Genomic DNA, 21,052 nt, shown 5'->3' on the forward strand with positions numbered 1-21,052 from the left:
GTCTATCAAATCATCTACTTTCCTTATGTTTGCATGATCTTATTTACAAGCTTAAACGTATTTCTAGTTTTATACGTGTAACTTTAAATGCATCAGTCATAAAATAATATGTTTCCGTACCATAAAATTTAATGATTCCAGATTGTGCAGAAATGCATCTTTAAAAGATACTAAAAAATCAATTTCTATGTAGTTTACCTTGTCCTGAAATATGCCTATTTAACATGTGCTTCAAAATCTGAATTCTAAACCCAAACAGGAAATTTGTCTTGAAAATTGTGCACCTTGTTCATTGTCAATTATGCCAAAGCAAATTATATGTTTAATGTGTATCAAACAATGGCCTTTTAAAATAGATGCCCTCAGATAGAAACCCCAATTATTTAGTATTTTTAAGCTACAAATGCTAGAAAACTCCACGAGTTATCTGTCACTGATGATACTCACCTTTGTACCTCCTGGACAGCCGACTGCACTAAACAGAATGAAATTCCTACAAAATTTTGTTTCTCTGCAAAAAGTAACACTAAACTAAAATATTTGAAAATCTTGCAGAGAAAAATGACTAAAATAATCTTAATTGGGTAACAAACAGATCCCAATCATTAAAAAATCTTTTGGCCATATGTATTTCTAAAACATGGTAGGGTTGCAAAGAAGTCCATCTCACCTCTCTCAATATAACTTTCAGGAAAATATACCTTCAAAACCGAGGATATCCCCCCAATTCTAAGATGTCAGAACCAGATTAGAGGAATGAGGTTTAAAGCCAAGGAGCGGACAAGCATGTGGATGAAAACTGCATGACCCAGAGGATTGGAAATAAAATGTGGCTTAGCCACAGACGCCTAGAGCCTATTTTTCATTTTCAGCAAATTGAAAGTCCCTTTGAAACACAGTTCTGTGCAGTGAAATCACCTTAACACAGGTTAATAGAAATATTCTCTTAAGTGATAGATGAAATCTTCTCATAGTAACAAATCTACGATCATACAATGCAACACGCTCAAGCGGAAAACTCTGAGCCATTTATTTTAAAGTTAAATTTGATGTTTATTTAAAACAATAAAACCAAAAAAAGCTGTGTAAACCCTTGGGAGAAATAAATGTGGGTCACTAGAGGGCGCACACTCCCTTTCACAGCTTGTCTGGTCCTCAATTTGGCTTCTCTTTTATTTTCTTATCTACATAACGATAACATGGTGACAAATGGATTTTTCATGGGAGTTCGCTTACAGAAAAACATAAAATGTCCAAAGATATAGATAAAATGGTATAAAAAGAACATGTTAGTAAGACACTCTCAGATGCACAGTTAAAATGCCTTCAGCCATTTTAATCCACACACCAAAGTATCTTAAAGCCATAATACACAAATTCCCCTGAGAAAATGTCTTCAATTTGAGGAGACAGGCTTAATGCAAATAATAGAGTAGCATTTTCTGGACTTTGTAACCCAAAAGGTTTTGCCCAGTTCATTAATTTTACCTAATTTTGGAATCTTTATAAATAGTCACATACTCATGCCCTATAAATTTGCTTACAATTACACTCCTGCATATCTAGATGTTAATTTTACATTCAGTCGCATTCAAAGAAAAAGGGAAAAACAGCATCTTAAGCATCTTGTTCATGTCACATACTTTCATAAACACACAAAATTCATCTCCCACAATAAGAGTATAAATTATTATAATCTTAATTCCATAGATTGACCATGAAGAGAGAGATTTAGAAACCTCCTCTACTTTCAACACACAATGAAAAATGGAGTTAAAATTCAAAACCAGGTCTGTCTAAATCCAAAGATTTCCACTACACTACACTCATTTTTCTTTGCTCCAAATGAAAAGAAAAAAAATTAATTAAGGAGAAGTCAGTATGAATTTTCTGTTCATTGCTATATAGTAAAGTCTGGTAGTTACTATTGTGCTACTTTAGATGATGTCAAAATTTGATTGGAGTCCCAAAATTTGATTGGGACATTCATTCTCAACATTGTCATTAACCTTAACTACGATCTGTTGCTGCCTAACTGATAACACCTATCGCATTATTAAATGGTTGCCATTCCCAGTTTATCTTTACTTTGGAATATTCCTTAATTGCCTAAAATCCCCGAATTTCCAAACTGTTGTGTATTCTGATATAAAACGTAGACGATGGGGTGTCTGGGGGGTGCTCAGCTGGTTAAGTGTCTGATTCTTGATTAGGGCTCAGGTCATGATCTCATGGTTCATGAGTTCAAGCCCCGCATCAGGCTCCACGCTGATAGTGAGGAGCCTATTTGGGATTCTCTCTCTCCCTCTCTCTTTGCTCCTCCCACCTCTGAAAAATAAATAAATACACACTTTTTTTAAAAGCATAGATGACAAAGGTTGTTACGACAATGGTTAGCATTAGAAGTCTTACACTTGGACCCCCTTTATGCCTTGATACTAAAAAGACACCTATCACTGAAAAAAATTGTCTCTTCCCTGAAACTGATCTCTGCATATAAAGATAGCCAAATGCTCCAACAGGACCCTAGAGTCTATGAGACTTCAGAATGTAGAACAGTCATAATCTAGGATAAGAACACATTTTCCACACACAGACCTCATCTCAATAAATTCTTAAACAGTCTCAGGAAAACTTTTAATTTCAGCTAAATAATTTGATGAAATCACCTTTAACTTCTCATTTCAAAAGATGGCATGACATAGAATTTAAGAACGCAGCATCCTGTGCTCGATGCCTGGGTTCAAATCCTGGCTAAACTGCTTCCTGTAAATTTTGCAAGCGTGAACAAGTCACCTGACCTTTCTGTGCCTCATTTGTCCCCTTGGCATATTTGTGTCAGCTACTATGATCACTGCCTTCCACGCCTCTTACTGGGTTTAAGCCAGCACCATGCTACTTTTCACATTATCTTTTCAGAAGACACATGTTTGTTGTAGTGTTTGGTTAAGCACTGGTACATTAGGGGTGTCTGGGGGGCTCGGTCTGTTGAGCATCCAGCTCATGATTTCGGCTCAGGTCATGATCCCAGGGTCTCAGGACCAAGCCCTGCATTGGGTACCACACTGAGCATGGAGCCTATTTAAGAATCTCTTTCTCCCTCTGTCTCTCTCCCCTGCTTGTGCTTTCTCTCTCTCTCTCTCTCTCTCTCTCTCTCAAATAAAATTAAATGAAATTAAAAATGAAAACAAACAAAAAAGAACTGGCAAATTACAAACTATTATGGTAACCACAAGAATAAAAACTGCATCTGTATCTTGTAAACACTGCTGCAATAAACATAGGGGTACAGATATCTTTTCGAATTAGTGTTTTTGCTTTCTTTGGGTAAGTATACCCAGTAACATAATTATTGGATTATATAGTATTTCTATTTTTTTTTCTGTTTTATTTATATGGGGGGGGGAGAGAGCACAAGTCGGGGAGGGGCAGAGAAAGAGAGGGACAGAGGATCCAAAGCAGGCTCTGCACTGACAGGGTGATAGCAGTTCTGTTTTTAAGTTTTTGAGGAACCTCCATACTGTTTTCCACTGTGGCTGTATCAGTTTACATTCCCACCACTAGTGCATGACCATCCCCTTTTCATCACATTCTTGCCAGCACTTGTTATGTCTTGTCTTTTGTATTTTATCCATTCTGACAGGTATTAGGCAATATCTCACTGTGCTTTTGATTTGCGTTTCCCTGATGATTAGTGTCCACTGATAGACAAATGGATAAGGAACAGGTGGCATATATATACAATGGAATGTTACACAGCCATAGAAAAGGATGAGATCATGCCATTTGTGACCATATGGATGGTCCTAGAGGGTGTCAGGCTAAGTGCAATAAGTCAGACTGAGAAAGACAAATATTATATGATTTCACTCATATGTGGAATCTAAAAACAAGTGAATAAACAAACATAAGGAACATAGTCAGTAATATTATAATAGCATATCACAGTGACAGATAGTAGCTATACCTGTGGTGAGCACATTATAACTTATAGAGAAGTTGAATCACTATGCTGTATACCTGAAATGAATACTGCACTGTATGTCAACTATACTCAAAATATATATATATATATATATATATATATATATATATATATATATATAAACTGCAAAGGAAGCTATAACAAAGACAATAAAACAAACAAATAAAAATCATCAGCGGTAAAATAATCTCATCTATTGCACCCTTTATTGCAAGAAAAGGCAAACTATGGCCCACAGGACAAATTTGGCCCACCACTTGGTTCTGTAAATAAAGTTTTATTGGAACACAGCCATACTCATTTATTTGCATACTGTTTATGACTGCATCTTCACTAGAGAAGCAGAGTTGAGTACTTGCAAAAGAAACCGTATGGTGCTCAAGGTCTAAAATAGTTTCTGTCTGGCTCTTTAGCGAGCAAGCTCTCCCTGCTCTGTAAAGTTGAGATGATGTCCCCCAACACTCAGAGAGGGTCAAAATGGTATGGTTTGCAGCAGCTATATTGTTTTGCTCTGTCTCAAAAATGTTCATTGGCTCTCCATGACCAGATTAAAGTCTACATTCCTTAGTCTGGCATCGAGTACATTTTTTACAAGCCAACTCAACCTACCTTTTCAACCTCATCTCTTATTTCCCTCTTTCCAATACCTCATACTTCTGCTTTAGGAAAAAGAAACACAACCCTGTGTAAACGCCAATTGTATACAGGTTTGTAGGACAGCTTGCATTTGAATTATCCTTTCCCACCTCACCTTGATGCCAACACGCCCCTGTCTTTCAAATGTCCACTCAGATGCTAATTTCTCTGAGCTTTCCATGTTCAACTCCCAGCAGGAAGTAAACTTTTCTTCCTTCAAACTTTTCTAACACCCTACTGGTACTTCCTCGTGACATAGCTTATACTAGATTGTAAACTTAGTGAGGGAAGGACTAAGTATAGTTCCCAGGTATAGCAACTGGAGTGCCTTACAAATCATAGCAATTGACGAGATATTAGTTGAAAGAATATGAAAATTAGCAAGAATGCTAACTTTGCTGTCACTATATTCCTGAAACACAGTGTACTCATACTGACTACAGGAGTGTTCAAAGCACCCCTCCACACATTGGATGGTGCCTTGGACCCTATGGGAGGTAATTTAAACTTTAAATACTCTCACTGTGAAAGCTCGCTGAGTTTAAAGGACTTCAACATGCTTTTATGTTGTGGGTCTTTAAAGTTTAAGTAACTTCCAGTCAAGGTTCAGAAACTATCTAGTGCAATGCAGAAAGCCATTTAAATCTGACGTGTACTTACTGCCCCACTGCCGTTTCCTTGGCATCATGAGTTGTTTCAATCCAAGTACTTCTTTTAGTGAGCATTTCTATCAACTTTGGTTAAAACACAAAGTAAAACTCACTGCTCTACAAAGCCAAGGCCTTAGCACAGGCAGACATAATAAAACGCCAGTCAATGAGTGACCTAAACAACAGCAATTTATTTTCTTAGAGTTCTGGAAGCCGGAAGTTCAAGATCAAACTGCTGGCATGGTCACTTTTCTGGGTTGTAGACAGTCATCTTGTCACAGCATCATCACACAGCAGGGAAGAAGAGAGCAAGCTCTCTGCTGTCTCTTCTTAGAAGGGTGCTAATCTCATCATGAGGGCCCCACCCTCATGACCTCATCTAAACTTGATCACCTCCCAAACACCTCGTTTCCAAATTCTACCAAATTGGAGTTAGCCCTTCAGCACATGAAATGTTGGGGCGGGGGGACACAATTCAGTCCGTAGGAGCTAGGTATAATTTTATCTGTGTGCGATGGCGTGATTTATATTGATTTATAGAGATACAAGCTCCTGACCAGGGAAGACAGAAGAATAAGAATATTCTCAGAAGATGTCAGAACAAAAATATTCTCTATTCTAACACAAATGTAGTAATGGGAGGATAACAATTCTAAATTAGTAATTGGGAATTCAGCCTTCTCCTGGGAAAAAGATGTATTATTTTTACCTCAACAGTCAACAAGACAGGCACACATAATCAAATCTTCCCAGTGTGAAGGCAAACAGGAAAATTCATATAAATTCCATTTCAGAGACGAAGAAATAGATACTGAGTGAGGTTCAGTGACTTTCTTTTTTTTTTTTTTTTTAATTTTTTTTTTCAACGTTTATTTATTTTTGGGACAGAGAGAGACAGAGCATGAACGGGGGAGGGGCAGAGAGAGAGGGAGACACAGAATCAGAAACAGGCTCCAGGCTCTGAGCCATCAGCCCAGAGCCTGATGCGGGGCTCAAACTCCCGGACCGCGAGATCGTGACCTGGCTGAAGTCGGACGCTTAACCGACTGCGCCACCCAGGCGCCCCTCAGTGACTTTCTTTAGTCACATAGTTTCTGAGTGGAAGATCCAAGGTCAGAACCAACCTGTGCAGTCATAGGCCCATTTACTGTCAGATCCGCTCACCACATTTCTTTTGCCCTCTCTGTATCTGAGGGACCTACATTTCCCCCCATTGCTTGTCCTCTGGCTTCCAGTTAGGTTTGTTCAATTGAAGGCACTGGCAGAATACATAAAGAGGGAAGAAAGATGTCAAGGTGTTTTGGCTTTGCATTCTACTGTTGGTGGTATTTCTACAGCAGCTACATCTCCCTTGTGGCTTTAATTTCCTTTAGATGGCTCCTCCCTCCTTTGATCCAAACTCTTGCCTGGCTGTCCTGAGAGTGTTAGCCCCTGTTGGAAGGCTCCAGCTTTGGGGCTTTGGTAACCTCCTCTCCCTGCGTTGTTCCTCAAACTCCAGACACGCTAGTGTTTTGGGTTGCTTCCCTATCCCAGTTACTTCCCAGTTTTCTACCACCTGCTTGGCCAATTCCCTGTATTAGGTTTCCTCTCTCCGAAACACCTAGAATTGTTTCTCTTTTCCTGATAGGACTCTGACAAAATATCCACTTAATATCCAATAAATATTTAGTGAATACGCGTGATGTGCTAACTTCTGGGTTATAGCTGTAAGTCAGGAGTTGAAAAGAAAAGGTTCATGCCCTCAAGGAGGTCACTGGAGATACAGATATGCAAAACCAAAATCATCACAATAGAATTCTGCAAGTGCTTTAATGGAAGTGTTAGTAAGGCTGAGAAATGCCTGGGAGAAAATCTACTTAAGCTCATTGGGGAAGCAAGGAATGTGAGAGGTGGAAAAGGCAAAGTAAAGAAAAGACAATCTTAGGTAGAGAGAGATAACAGTAGGTGCAAAGAAAGAGAAACTTGAAGCAACAGAGAGCATTTTGGAGATCAGAGAGTGGTTGATTAAAGCTGAGGAGAGGGCAGTGTCACTGGAAAAGCAGTTTGTGGCCAATCTGTGAACTATTTGTTAGTAGTCTGTGGCAAGAAAAAGTCACCAGAGTATAAATCAACCAAGGCACAAAGCATACTATTCCATGTGATTTCTTTTTAATTGCACAACTTTCTTGACAAAGGAAGCAACGCATTGATTTACATTCTAGCCCAAGCTCCTTATCTCATGGTGCCCTGGTAATAAACAGCTTGCAGACTATTTTGAGGAGCAGTGGCATATAAAGAAATGGGCAGGGGAAAAGGGAGTGAAGCTGGAGAGGCAGGCAGCTAAAGATCAGAAAGGAAGTTTTGTGCTATGCATTTCAAGGACTATGGGCAGAGAGCAATGATCTAATTAGAGGTGCATTTTAAGATGGCCCTCAGGAGGCTATGAAGTATATGAGGAAGAAGGGTGAATGTAGAGGCAGAGGGATCAGTTACAAATTTCATGCAGAAAATGATCAGAGACTAAATTAGGATGAAGCCTGTATATGAAGGACAGGCTAAATTAAAGAGAATCTAATGGGCACACTTGGAGGGTTTTATTGAGGGGGCAGGTTTTAGGACCACTGGAAATGGTTGCACAGGTTGTTCACGGCATAACGCCACAAGGCGCTGCTCTCAGAATCGATGATGTGAATGGTGCTCTCTAACGTTGTGCAGTGTATACTGTGGAACTACATCTGAAACTTCTGTAAGAAGTCCAGGTGCAAATGTCCAATAAACATTTGGATCACATAGATAGGAACATCAAGAGGAGGGAGGTCAAGCTGGAGATATTAATTCAGAAATCATCCGCTATAGATGGCCAATAGACAGAAGACTATAAATGAGACTGCCTTGGGAAAGAACACGTTGTGAGAAGGAAATGAAACCAAAATTTGAATCTTGTGGAGACTATGAAAGAGGTAAGACGAGGAGACTGAGAAGCCACAGCAAGAAAGCAGAGAGGAAAAAAGAAACAGGAGGGAACAATGACCCAGAAGCCAAAGGAGTGGAAAATTTCAAGAAGGGACTAATCATCATCACTGTCAAGCACAGCACGAAGGTCAAGAAGACAAGAACTGAAGAGTGACCTTTGGAGTCAGCAATTAAGGAGCTCTCTGGTGACCTTGCTGAGGTCAGTTTCAGTGCTCGGTGTAGGAAAGGGTGAAGGAAAGAAACACAAGTAAGGAAAAAAGAGGTAGTTCAGATCCTCTGATTAAAAACCAACTTCTCCTGGCACTCAGCTATGCTTCTTCTTTCAGATGAATAAATAATAAATAGGACTACCATTTCCTTCACTCAGGGAACAAATAAAACAGCATGTCATGGCTCTGGGAATATGGCCTCGCCTTTCTCTCTGTTGGCATCCCTGTATGACTTGCATTCTGGAAGAGCACATTTTCATACACCTGCTGTAGTTAGATATCCAGAACTATGTAGACTATTTTATAGGACCACTTCCACTATAGTGCATTTCAGTTCTTAACACGTATTGGGCATGTACCATATAGAAGACCCCACACCAGGTAAGGAGTGAGGTATGGACCCTGGCCTAGTGAAGCTTTAGGTCGAGTGGATCAAACAGGTATATGAATAGATCATTTCAACATAAAGCAATAGGGGTGTCACAAGATGGATCAGGAGCATCACTTAGCCTTACTGGGAATTAATGGTTCCTATCAGTGAGACTGGTTTGGGAAAAAGAATCAAGAGTCAGGTTGCAGCTGCGATGATGCTCAAGGGCACTGATTTCCAAAAGGCGGGTCCTGAACCAGAAGCATCAGCATAACCTGGGAACCTGTTGGCAATTAAGTTTCTCAGGGCGCCAGGGTGGCTGAGTCAGTTAAGTGTCCAACTCTTGATTTCTGCTCAGGTGATGATCTCATGGTTTGTGAGGTCAAGCCCCGCGTGAGGCTGTGCACTGACAGTGTGGAGCCCACTTGGGACTCTCCCTCTTTCTCTCTCTGCCTTCTCCTACTCATTCTCTCTCTCCTTCTCTCTGTCTTTCTGTCTCTCTCTCTCTCTCAAAATAAATAAATAAATAAACTTAAAAAAAAGAAATTAAGTTTCTCAGGCACCACTCAAGACCTAAAGTCACGGAAACTCTGATAGGAAGAAGCAATCTGTCTTTTCATAAGCCCTCCAGATAATTCTGACTTATGCTGATATATAAGAAGCACTGTTTGGGGGCAATGGTTCTCAAACCTTAAGGCTTACCAGAATGTCCTGGGAGCTTGTAAAAGATTCCTAGGCCCACCTGCAGAGTGTGTGATTCAGCAAGTTTGGGGCAGCCCCCTCCAAATTCGCATTTCTAATATGGTCCCAAGTGATGCTGCTGTTTAATGCACTGCACAAACAATGTCACTTCTCTAGGTATTCTCTGGCCCTTTAGTTTGCCTCTAGAATTCACATTCCTATATTCTCCAAAACATATTTATTAAGTTATTCTTGACTTATATGACAAAATAATTTTAAGAATCTAAAGTAGGTGGTGATCTTTTGGAATATCCGAAGATGGAGTGTAAGGTTTCTATTCTTCACCAAAAATAGTTTCTAAACTGAAACCTGAGTCTATGACCAAGGTCATTTGACTCCAATACATAAAAAGAAGCAAGCCATTGCAATTCTAACACTGGAATAGAAATTAGGAGACTCAGCAGTAGTCCTTATTTTGCAACTGAAAGCAAGTTATTTAACCTTTCCGGATTTCAATTAACCTGTAACTGTAGACAACTCCAGAGTCTCATCTCCTTAGATAAAAGATGCAAAGTTTCATTTTTTTCTGGATCCTGCCTAGGGGCAAAAATGTTATCACTGAGACCAACACCCTGAGTATTTTAGGATCAAATTATCATATAGAAAATTAAAAAAAAATAGCTTAGACATATTAATTATCTAGTTAGAGTCTTGAAATAAACTAAATTGTTTTAGTTTATCACTTCCAGATTATAATTTGGGAAGCAAAGTTCAAATGAATATCCAACACAAAAATATTTTAGGCAATGATCTTATAAAACTGCAGAAGGGGTCTTATCTAACACTTATCTAACTTCCTTTCAATGCTGTGACATAAATTCATGTCAGGAAATGGACATAAAAAGAAAGAAAGCAAAACAAAACAAAAACAATTAAGCTGCAAAATAAAACTAACTAACTAACTAACTAACTTACTAACTAGCTAGCTAACTAACTAACTAACTAACTAACGCAGGCCTGTAACTGACCCAGCAATTTATTCTGCCATTTAGTAAGCATGCAAGGAACAGTCAGAGAAAGCAAACTGAAGACTCAAGTCTGCTCAGCCAGGAGAAGATAAAAAGACTAGGTGAATTTCGATATTTACAAATGTCTCTATACTCCTCTTCAGGTCAAAGATACTCATTTACTAACACTATACTTGGGCAAATTATCTTTATTGAGATAGCATTTACCTAAAAAAAAAGATTCAATTTGCAGTTGGTTTCACCTGGTTGATGCAAAAATGTAAATGAAAGCTGTTATGAACGTCTTTTAAAAGAACTGCTACATGATTAGAAACTAATCTCCTCAATAAATTCCAATTAACTAGATAATAGATCTAGTTTTAACATAGTCTGAGTTCCATACTCTGATAATTACCTATATGTAAAATAATATCACTGAACCGCAGGGATAATTTACTTTTAAAAATAATTACCCTGTGACCCAACATCATTAACATTTTTGTATATCTTAGTGTGAGGAGGACAATTTATGCAGTAAATACAACAACAGTAGAAACTGTGTAATTATTAAGGAATCAACTAAACACATCTTAGATATTAAAAACAAAACAAAACAAAAAAAAAAAACAAGTGTGGTACAAAGCCGAGTCTTAAATCCTTTAACAGTTGGGAGTAAATGACAATGTCCTAATGGGCAAAAATAGAATTATTAAAGTTTATTAGAATGTTCATTTGTTTATTAACAACCATTCCATGAAGAACAAGGCGAAATTCTTAAGTGCCAAGGAATATAAAATGTTAATCATCACAATTAGTTGAACTATATTTATTCACTCTTTCAACAAATATTCGTTGACTATTGCATGCATGGTACTATATATATGGGATCTAAGTAAAATATAAAGGAGTATAGTAATAGGACCCCTTTGTTGTAAGTGGTGATGAGAAAAATTGATGTGGGTAACAGTAAGACATCTACCAAAAGAAGGTAATGTAATTTACTGGCTGAAGTGGAAAGATGCTGGGGAAGCTAGAAATAAGAGTGGTGGGAGATAATATTGAATATCGTAAGAAGTGAGTTATGTTTTATTTTGGGGGTAACTGGAGTTACCACGATCTCAAGTCTGGAAGGTCAGCATAAAAGCCACATTTTAGATACATTAATTTGATGTGGATTAATCAGAAAGGGGGCAAGCATCACAGCATGGACATATATGGACATATATGGCTCATATATGGAGTTGGCAGTTAGAATGATTGGGAAATAACTGAAATGCTCACTAGCCCAATAGTATAATGCAATAATAATAAATAAGGGACAAGACAGGAGAGCTGAGATTGACAGAAATGGAGAAGTCGGGTGGTAAATTTTGTTTTCAAGAGGAAGATGAGAAGGTAATCTGTTGTTATATTCTTTAAGTTTGAGATGACGTTTATTATGGGATTTTTTTTTTTTTACCAATAGCACATGATCACCGTTTCCACCCCCACCCTGACTGCCGCCTTCATCACCATCACCACCTCTCCCACCACTGTCTCCACCACCATCTCTCCCACCTCCACCACCTCCACCACATCCACCCCTAACCCTTCCATGTCCACCATATCCAAATGACAAGAAAAACAGCTACTGCATTCGCTGAATTCTTACTACCTTACAGGCACTATATCAAATGTTTCCACTTCATCCTCAGTATTTTATAAAGTGATGAGAGTGAATTTGAGGCACAGGTATTAGGTAATTTGCCTGGAATCATAAGCTTATAGTTAAGACAGGCAGGTTTCAACCATGAGTAATTCTGGTTCCAAAGTCCATGTTTTTCCCAATATTGGCCACTCCTTTGGACATACAGGCAAGACATTTTAAGAAGTAAAATATTTGCACAATGTAAAAGTTGGTGTAGTTAAACAGAGGCGACAATGGTTTGCATTTGATTAAAAAATATTGACACACTGACTAGATGCACAAGTAAAGTACATAGTTTTAAAGATATAAACATGAGAGGGCCTGAGTCGGTTAAAAGTCGGTTTAAAGATATAAACATGAGAGGACATGAGTCGGTTAAGTGTCCGACTTCGGCTAAGGTCATGATCTTACAGCTCTGTCAGTTTGAGCCCCACATCAGGCTCTGTGCTGACGGCTCAGAGCTTGGAGCCTATTTCGGATTTCTGGGTGTGTGTGTCGCTCTCCCCCTCCCCCACTCATGTTGCATTGCCCTGTCTCTCAAAAATAAATAAACATTAAAAAATAAAAAAAAAATAAAGATATAAACATGAAATTTAGGGGAGAGAGTCAGATATGGAGCTGTAAGTAAGATCTCAGGGTCATTCACTTAGTGCCAGACTTGAATCAACATAAAGAAGCAATTCAAATGAAATCAAAAAAGCAAAACACATGCATTTATGAGATGCTACACTAGTAATTAGGCAAAGGTACAAAACAAGCCAGTGGTAGGTGCAGAACTAGTTGTGTGTCAGAGAAAATGAAAAAGGAGGTCATTTTTAAAAGATGAGCATTCAAAAGATTGTCAAGACTACCATCTTGACAGTTAAGTGCCAGTGGTTCTCACATGGGACAAGAGACAGGCACGAGCTATCATGAAGTTTTCAGTCATGTTTGTATGATGCAACTAGAACCATTACACTCTCTTAAGCAGCTGTCATCCTGTAGACAATTATCAGTTATTGATTTTTTTTATTTTTTTAAAGTTTTTTAAATGTTTATTTTTTGAGAGAGAGAGAGTGTGTGTGAGTGGGGGAGGGGCAGAGAGACAGAGGGAGACACAGAATCCGAAGCAGGTTCCAGGCTCTGAGCTGTCAGCACAGAGCCCGACAGAGGGCTTGAACCCACAAGCTGTGAGATCATGACCTGAGCCAAAGTCAGACGCCTAACTGACTGAGCCACACAGGCACCCCAATCACTTATTGAATTTAACCGTCCTAAATGTTCGTGTGTTTCTGCTCTTTGTTCAGTACAAATTTATTGATCTAGAATCTTATATAAAGCATCCATCTTATTGTACTGTCCATATCTGGACATATTTGACAGTGAAAGTTGGTCTTACATATAATTATGATATCACAAAACATATAACCTGGGATGGATTTAGGGCAACCAAGACGTAAGATCACGTTAATCATTTATCTACTGAAGAAACATATTCCTACCCAGTCTAGCTTCTGTAGTACACTACCTCAGTTGAGATCCTGACTCAGATATTCTATAGCAGTGTATAATAGTAATATTAGCCATACTTATCTTGTAGGGTAACCGCGAAGAATAAACATGCTATGCAGATAAAGCATTTAATCTAGCACTGAGCACACAATAAAATCATAGGTAAGTGTTAGCTTTTATTTAAGTAATACATTCTTTATGGTCCCAATTGGTCATCTCATTTCAGGCACTTATAAAAACTGCTGAGAGGATAAGATGCGAACAGAATTTAGGAGACAAAATATTTCACCACTAGCCACACTTTCCTGAAAACAGAAAGCAATCAGAACTTATTTTCTTTAACCAAATAACATTCACCAAACAGAAGCCAAGAATATACTTGGCAGGAGCCAAGAGAGAGATGGACATGAATCAACTTGTTCTGCTGATTTCTGTATTAGTAGAATGTTGAACACATTAGGAGGGTAAGACAACTAGGTTTCCACACTGCTCTGCTTAGAAAATTGGTGAAGAGCTGTTGAGTTGTCGCAAAGGATCCGTAAATCCATGTCTCCACTAAGCACTGTCTGGAGACACATGTTTCACATGACGTGAAATTGATATCCATGCTATTAGGTTCATAAAATGCAGATTCATTAAAAGCTTTATAGATTTGTTTCTGCCATTATGTTTTTTTTCCATCAATGTTAAATTTTCAGCTACTATTAGGAGTAGATCCTTGAAAGCTGTTGCCCCAAATAGAATGCTAATGCTTAAAGATTCAAAGAACCATTTACCTGGAATGAGGGTCAGCAAACTTCTTCTGTGAGAGGCCAGATAGTAAATATTTTAGGCTTTGTGGGCCATATAGTCTCTGTGGTAATCACCCAACCCTGCCCTTGTAATGTTAAAGCAACCACAGATGATGTATATATAAATGACTGTGGCTGTGTTTCAATAAAACCTTATTTATGGACACTGTCACCTGAATTTCATAGTATTGTCACATGTCACAAAATATCCTTCTTTTGATCATTTTCAACCATTTCAAAATATAAAAAGAATTCTTAGCTCATGAGCCATACAAAAACTGGAAGTAAGGTGGACCTAGTCAACTGGCTTTAGTTTGCTGACCATTGGATGAGAGGATTCACCCAGCCACGCAGATACAACCAGGGAGAAAAGCCTAGCAGTTCACTGCGGGAATTATGACAGCAGGTTACAAATCACGGATTAAAAGAGAAGTATTGAAAGTCCCAAATAATGTACTTCAGTAACTTCGCTAGGTGTTTTTTTTTTTTCCTTTGTCCAGAACATCTGACATGCTATTTTTAGGTATGTGTTCTTCTTCTCATACTTCTATACCCTTGTATACATAAATTCTAATGTCAAGTGTTCCACGCATTCCTAAACATATGCTGCTAAGAAACATAAGGCAGATTTTAATGTTCTTTCTTAATCTTAGAATGATAATAATTGGAAAGAAAAAGAAACTGTACCCTTTTATGACTTTCATGGTAGTTCTGCATTTATGAAATTTTATTCTCATCATTTTAATATACCCAAGGATGTACATAATACCTAACTTATCTACAATGTCTAGTTGCAAATATCCACCAAAAGACAAGTGAAAAATTCTAACACCTTCAAGATAAGACTTTATAAATATCAAAGAACAGGAAATCTATTCTGTAATTACTCCTGATTTAGGATGTGCAGATTGAGACACTATGTTCTCATAAACTAGCAGAATGGATCTTGTCTATTATAGGTGTACTTCTTCTTCATGAAAATGTACTTTCCATTACTGGAAGAAAAGACACGTAATGCAAAAGTAGGCACTGAACAAACAGACTCTTCATAAGGGGGGAAAAAACTCAGGATAAAATGAGTCTGTGGCAGTTCATCACCCGTGGTTTCTTCTTTTAATCCAGGAAAACAGTATTTCCATTAAGCATTAAGCTTTTGTTAGGATGCCGATTCCTGGGGCAAATTTTAAAATTCACTTCACAATTTTTCTAACTTAACTGACATTACAGGCACCTGAGGCTTCTAGAAATATTGTTTAAATAAACGCACTACCATCCAACAGCTATAAATGAGTTTTCCTGCTTAACAATTACTTTTTGCTTCAGGATAAAGCCATGAGTAAGAACCTCTCACCTTTTCCTAATTTCGGAATCCACAATAATCTGCCTCTTCTTTTGGGGAGGTGGTGGTGGCAGTTCCTCTTGGGCATGCTTTACCAGAATTTGCTCCCTCGTGGTCACCATAGTTACCGTTTCCATTACAGTTGTCTGTGTTAGTGATGGCTGAGTGGTGGGGACAGCCTGTGAAATCTAGGAGAAGTATTGAAACAGAGGTCACACATTGCTTGAAAGACTTCAGTAAAGACTGCACGGAGCGGCAAAGGAAAATAATGAGAAACTGCCCCTGCCTGTTGGTAAATTGACCTTCAGATCAAAATAGCACCATATTGAACCCAAATCAAATTGTTTTATCTGACTTAACTTATGTTGAGTTAAATCACAAAGGGAAGTAATCTCAAAACCAGAAGTAAACTTAGCGTCTCTTCAATTGATTGGTCAAGCTATGGGAAATAAAGGGGGGGCGGGCAAAGGAGAAAAATGTAGGGTTTCACTCTGACAGTTAATTAAACGTACTGTTTAAAGTGCTTACCACATTAATATAAATTTTATAAGGTAGACCAGCACCAACTTCATTGCCTTAGCATACCGCAGATGCTTATTAGTATGGTGAATGCATATTTAGTTATCATATATACTAATTAGTTATCATCCACACCTTTTTAGACAAAATTATTTGAACTTGACAATAAATGACTTTTTAATCAAATAAGTGAAATACCCTTTAAGACTACAAAAAAAAAAAGGTTAACATAAAGTACCTACTAGCCCAAAAGCATATTTAAGCTAAAAAGCATACTACCCTTGTTTAATTAGTAACTTAAAATACTTGAGTTTCCACCGTTAGCATTAAAGATACTTCTTGGTTTAGAAGCACACTAACTTTGTGTTTAGACTTTTAAAAAACCATCCATTAAGTGGAGATCACCACTGTTTGGAATAATATGGTTTGTGATCCAACTGATGAGAAGCCATCACCTCAGTAAATGGGCAATACCAGATGAGCTGTGCAATGGGGAGACACTCTCCCTTCCTTCCCTAACCACCAACTCCCTCTCACACAGTCCTCCTGTGATTAGAACTGAATAGTTACCTGTTGAGATGTTAATCATTATTACTCTTCTAGTAATCTAAATCATTTGGAAGATCAATGTACAGGGAGACCAAAAGAGGCCTTCATTAGATCCATTTATAGGTACTTGACGTGCACAGAGCTAGGGATCTGACTGAGCTCAAATCAGTTTGACTAATTTTCCTGACCATGCCAAGAGGTATGGAAAGGGTCTGGGATAACCTCTACCTCACACATGACTGATTCCTTCAATGGGAGGAAATCAGGGAAGCCTCAGGATCTTCTTATTGCAGGTTCCAAAGAGGCAATTGTCAGTGATGTAATGAAATCTTTTGTCACAATGTCTTGTGTAAAAATTGGTTTTGACAAATACATTTTAGAAATGCTGCCCTTCCATATGTCAAGGACTTAGAGACTTCCATTTCGGTAGGCTAGTTTTTTTTTTGTTTTGTTTTGTTTTTTTTGTTTGTTTGTTTTTTTTAAAGGACATTAAGAAATACTGAGTTTACACATGTGTCAAGCACTGGTTTTATCTTCTTTAAGATCTCCATGGATTCATGATTTAGAATCCATCATTGAGCCTCAAACAATACTTATACAGTCCGTTGACAAGTTACACCAAAATGGAGGCAGAAAGTAACACAGCTGTCAAGAAATACTTAAAATATAACCTCAAACCTACCTGCACTCAACACAAAATGATCATTACATAATCAAATTAAGTTTACCTTTAATAAATAAAAAATGTAGTTTTTGAGGAGGATTCCAAGAGTATTTCATTATTTCAGAACAGTATTTTTTAACCACGAGCAAATTTTTTTTTGTATACAATGATGGCTTGAAGGGAATACTGTTCGGGGGAAATTTTAATTTTATGTTAGGTACCAGAATGCAGAAATTCTGAAAATGCAACCTACTGTTTACAGTTGTATCTAATGTTGTGAAACATTTGTGCTACTGAATATCTGGCTATGGAGTTAATTTCTATAAAGTTATAATATCTTCTCATTGATACTTATTAAACTGGATAGATGTACCCATGGAGGGGAGGTTAAAGAGAAATGGCAACAACACATACTATGAAAAGGCATTTAGGAATATGGCAAACCTTCTAAGAAAGAAAAAATAATCTATTTAATGAATTAATAGTGAGACACAAACCTGCAATTGTTCTACACTATAATCATTACTATAATTGGAAATATTCCTCCATTTCCTTCAGGATGAAAACAACAACAACAATGGTGCACTGACCCTGTAGCCATAGGATATTATTTGTTATATATGACAAATTAATAATAACTTTCAAAACCTAGCCATATAATCAAATAAAAACCACAAGGTCAACTACTACGTTTCCCCCATGACTTTTAGTTTATTGACTGTAAACACTTAATTATGTGTTAGAATCATTAGAAACACAGAGAGGAAGGGATTATGGAGGTCATTTAGTATAACCTTACACTTACTATAGGATTTACTATTCCCAGAAGGAGACAACTCCTTCCTGAATATGGTAGCAAATTTTCCCATTAGCAAAGTTTTACACCTAATGGAAGCCTGCCTTATTATGACTTGGTTCATTTAAAGCTTGTTTTGAACCCTGAACCAACACAGAGGAAGCTGAGTATTGTTCCTGACAGTCTTAAAGATGTGAAGACTGATAATCATGACTCTGATAAATCTTATTTCCGAGTTTTAAAATACCAGGTATGGGCTAGAGTTAGATTTAATCTGATTGGTGCTCCTAAACTTAGGTTTCTTAGCTTTGGACCTCCTATGTAATTAAGGCAAACTAAAATTATATGAGTTGCTCAGCAGCTGAATCACGTTTTAATTAAATTCCAACATATAGTCTAAATGTATCACTACGGAACATTCAGAAATGCATAAAATGGAATCTCGATTTTTAGTGATCTTACAGCATAGTAGTGAAGGTGACAAACACACAAACAGTTGTGAGACAAGTGTGTGCCACATGAAAAATACAAGTATGCAAACTAATTACATACACTAAACATCCAGTAATCAAGGTAGTTTCTTCTTAAGTGTTCATAAGCAAATTTCCCTCAGCCAATAGCCTCATATTTAAATGTATTTGATGCTATAGGCTGCATGTAACAATTGTCCCTGTTCATAGGATCAGCATAATGGTTAAACAGAAAAAAACTTAATGTCTGGAGGCACTGGCTTCAAGAAATTACAGGACAGGCATGTGATAGAGTTATTGTACATGTGCCAAACATTTTCAATGTCATTGGAAAATGTTTACATTATAGTACCGAGTGAAGAATGCAAAATATAACTATCAGTGATTATGTTTTGGCAGAGAAAGCACAGGTAATTTCAATCGTAGACTATATATTTCTATATTCTTTTTTCCAACTTTCTACAATAAAACATTTTCTGCTAAATGTTGCTTCTGCAGGCAGAGAAAAATTTCAGAACTTTTCTGTTCAAATTGTTGTTTTAAGTCTATCATTCCCATGTATCTTTAGAACTATGGAATTATGTCATCCAAATACATTAAAACAACTAAACATCAGGACAAATAAAAATCTAATAAGAATGACTTAAGGTCTCCATTAAAAAGCTGAGTAGAGCAGGGTCAAAATTAGAATATAACATAGTTTGCATTATATTCAACAAACATTGAGTGTACCTAACTAAATTCTTATTCAGTCACCTTTCCTCATTTTTTTGCTCAATTAACATACAGTGTTACATTAGTTTCAGGTGTACAGTATAATGAATCAACAATTCTGTACATTCCTCAGTATTCATCAATTTAAGTATACTCTTAATCCTCTTTACTTATTTCACCCATCCCCCACACACTTCCATTTTGATTATTAGTATATTGAAAATGACTTCCAAATGTCGTCATGCAAATAAAATGTATTCGTTTTTAAATAGTATTTCCTTGATCTGTCAGTTAATCAGCTAGTAAAAATGGCAAAGAGTTCGTTTAGACTTCTTACAGCGATTAAAAGTGGGGGTCTTTGAGCCAGGTCTCACAATTCTCAAACACCAGGTCCACAGTTGACATATGATAGCATTTAGTGTAGGTTCATTTGTGTCTCAGACTCTTGCCTTCTTTTCTTCATATAAATAATAGGAATGGCAACAGATGTCTCACAAGGCTGCTGCAAACAACGCCACCCTCATGCCAGGCAACTTATGGCGACCCAGGTCCCTTCACTCAAAGAAACCCAGGCTTCGTTTCATGCTCTGCTGCCACACTGTTGACATTCTCGATAATATTTGAATAAGAAGCCCTGCATTTTCATTTTCCACTGGGCCCCAAAAATTATGTAGCCAAGTCTTAGTTTCAAGAATTAAGTTATGTAATGTCTGAACACAGAAAGTTTTCTCGATACCTATTAGTAATAACTGCTATCTTTTCTAAATGTTCATAGAAAATTAAAAAAAAAAATTCTCTACTGAAACTTCTCACTCATAAGGTGACATGTGTTAATTTCCAAAAGTTACATTTTCCTCCTGTGAGAAAAACTGGAAGAGCATTTGCCCAGCCTCTTGATAGTCTTAGGGCATACATCTTGCAGTAAGGTTGTACAGTTTTGGTAGTTCTGGAGGAATCAAACTACTCTCAAACAATAAAATTCTTGCCAACTTCTCTTCCATTTGTCTAAAATGCACATTTGGATGGGAAATGTACGTATATTCAAGCATATTTAAAGAATATAAAAGGGGATACAATGAAAGGAAACATTTCAACCACTTTTTTCTGGTTCCTTAGGGGCAACTAGTTGTACTTACCACCTTCTCTCACATTTTAAATTAACTCTGTTGGTGCTGGGGTTTTTTTGGCTGTATTCTTAATTGCATCTTTGATTCTTCCATGTAATTATTTAAATATTCTTGCCTTTATAAGTTCTTCGGGGTTGCAGAGTTCTACTTCTTGCATTAGGAAATATTCTACTATTTGAACAGTTAAAGAAACTTACTAAAAAAATTCAAGTTACGAAGAATCAGTTATCTACTTTATCATGTCATCTTCATTATTATTAAAATACTAATGCGTATAATACCTACCAATTACAAAGGTCTTTGCATGTCCCACGCACTATGCTAAGTGCTTTGCATTCATTATCATATTGAAAATACTTAGAAAAGTACGTGCAATGAAGGCTTATTAAATGGTGGCTGTCATTACTTCATGGCT

General features: G+C 37.4%; 1 protein-coding gene across 3 annotated transcripts in view; it reads right to left on the bottom strand.

Annotated features, from left to right (window-relative positions):
* Positions 1-21,052, bottom strand: part of DMD (dystrophin) — a 1,834,617-nt gene that overhangs the window by 1,366,908 nt on the left and 446,657 nt on the right. For all 3 annotated transcript variants that reach the window (XM_030304767.1, XM_030304766.1, XM_030304768.1), the window contains one exon: positions 15,811-15,986. In XM_030304767.1, the coding sequence (XP_030160627.1) occupies positions 15,811-15,986 (176 nt within the window). The remainder of the gene's footprint in view (positions 1-15,810; positions 15,987-21,052) is intronic.

The sequence above is a fragment of the Lynx canadensis genome, chromosome X (assembly GCF_007474595.2).
Source record: "Lynx canadensis isolate LIC74 chromosome X, mLynCan4.pri.v2, whole genome shotgun sequence".
Taxonomy (NCBI): domain Eukaryota; kingdom Metazoa; phylum Chordata; class Mammalia; order Carnivora; family Felidae; genus Lynx; species Lynx canadensis.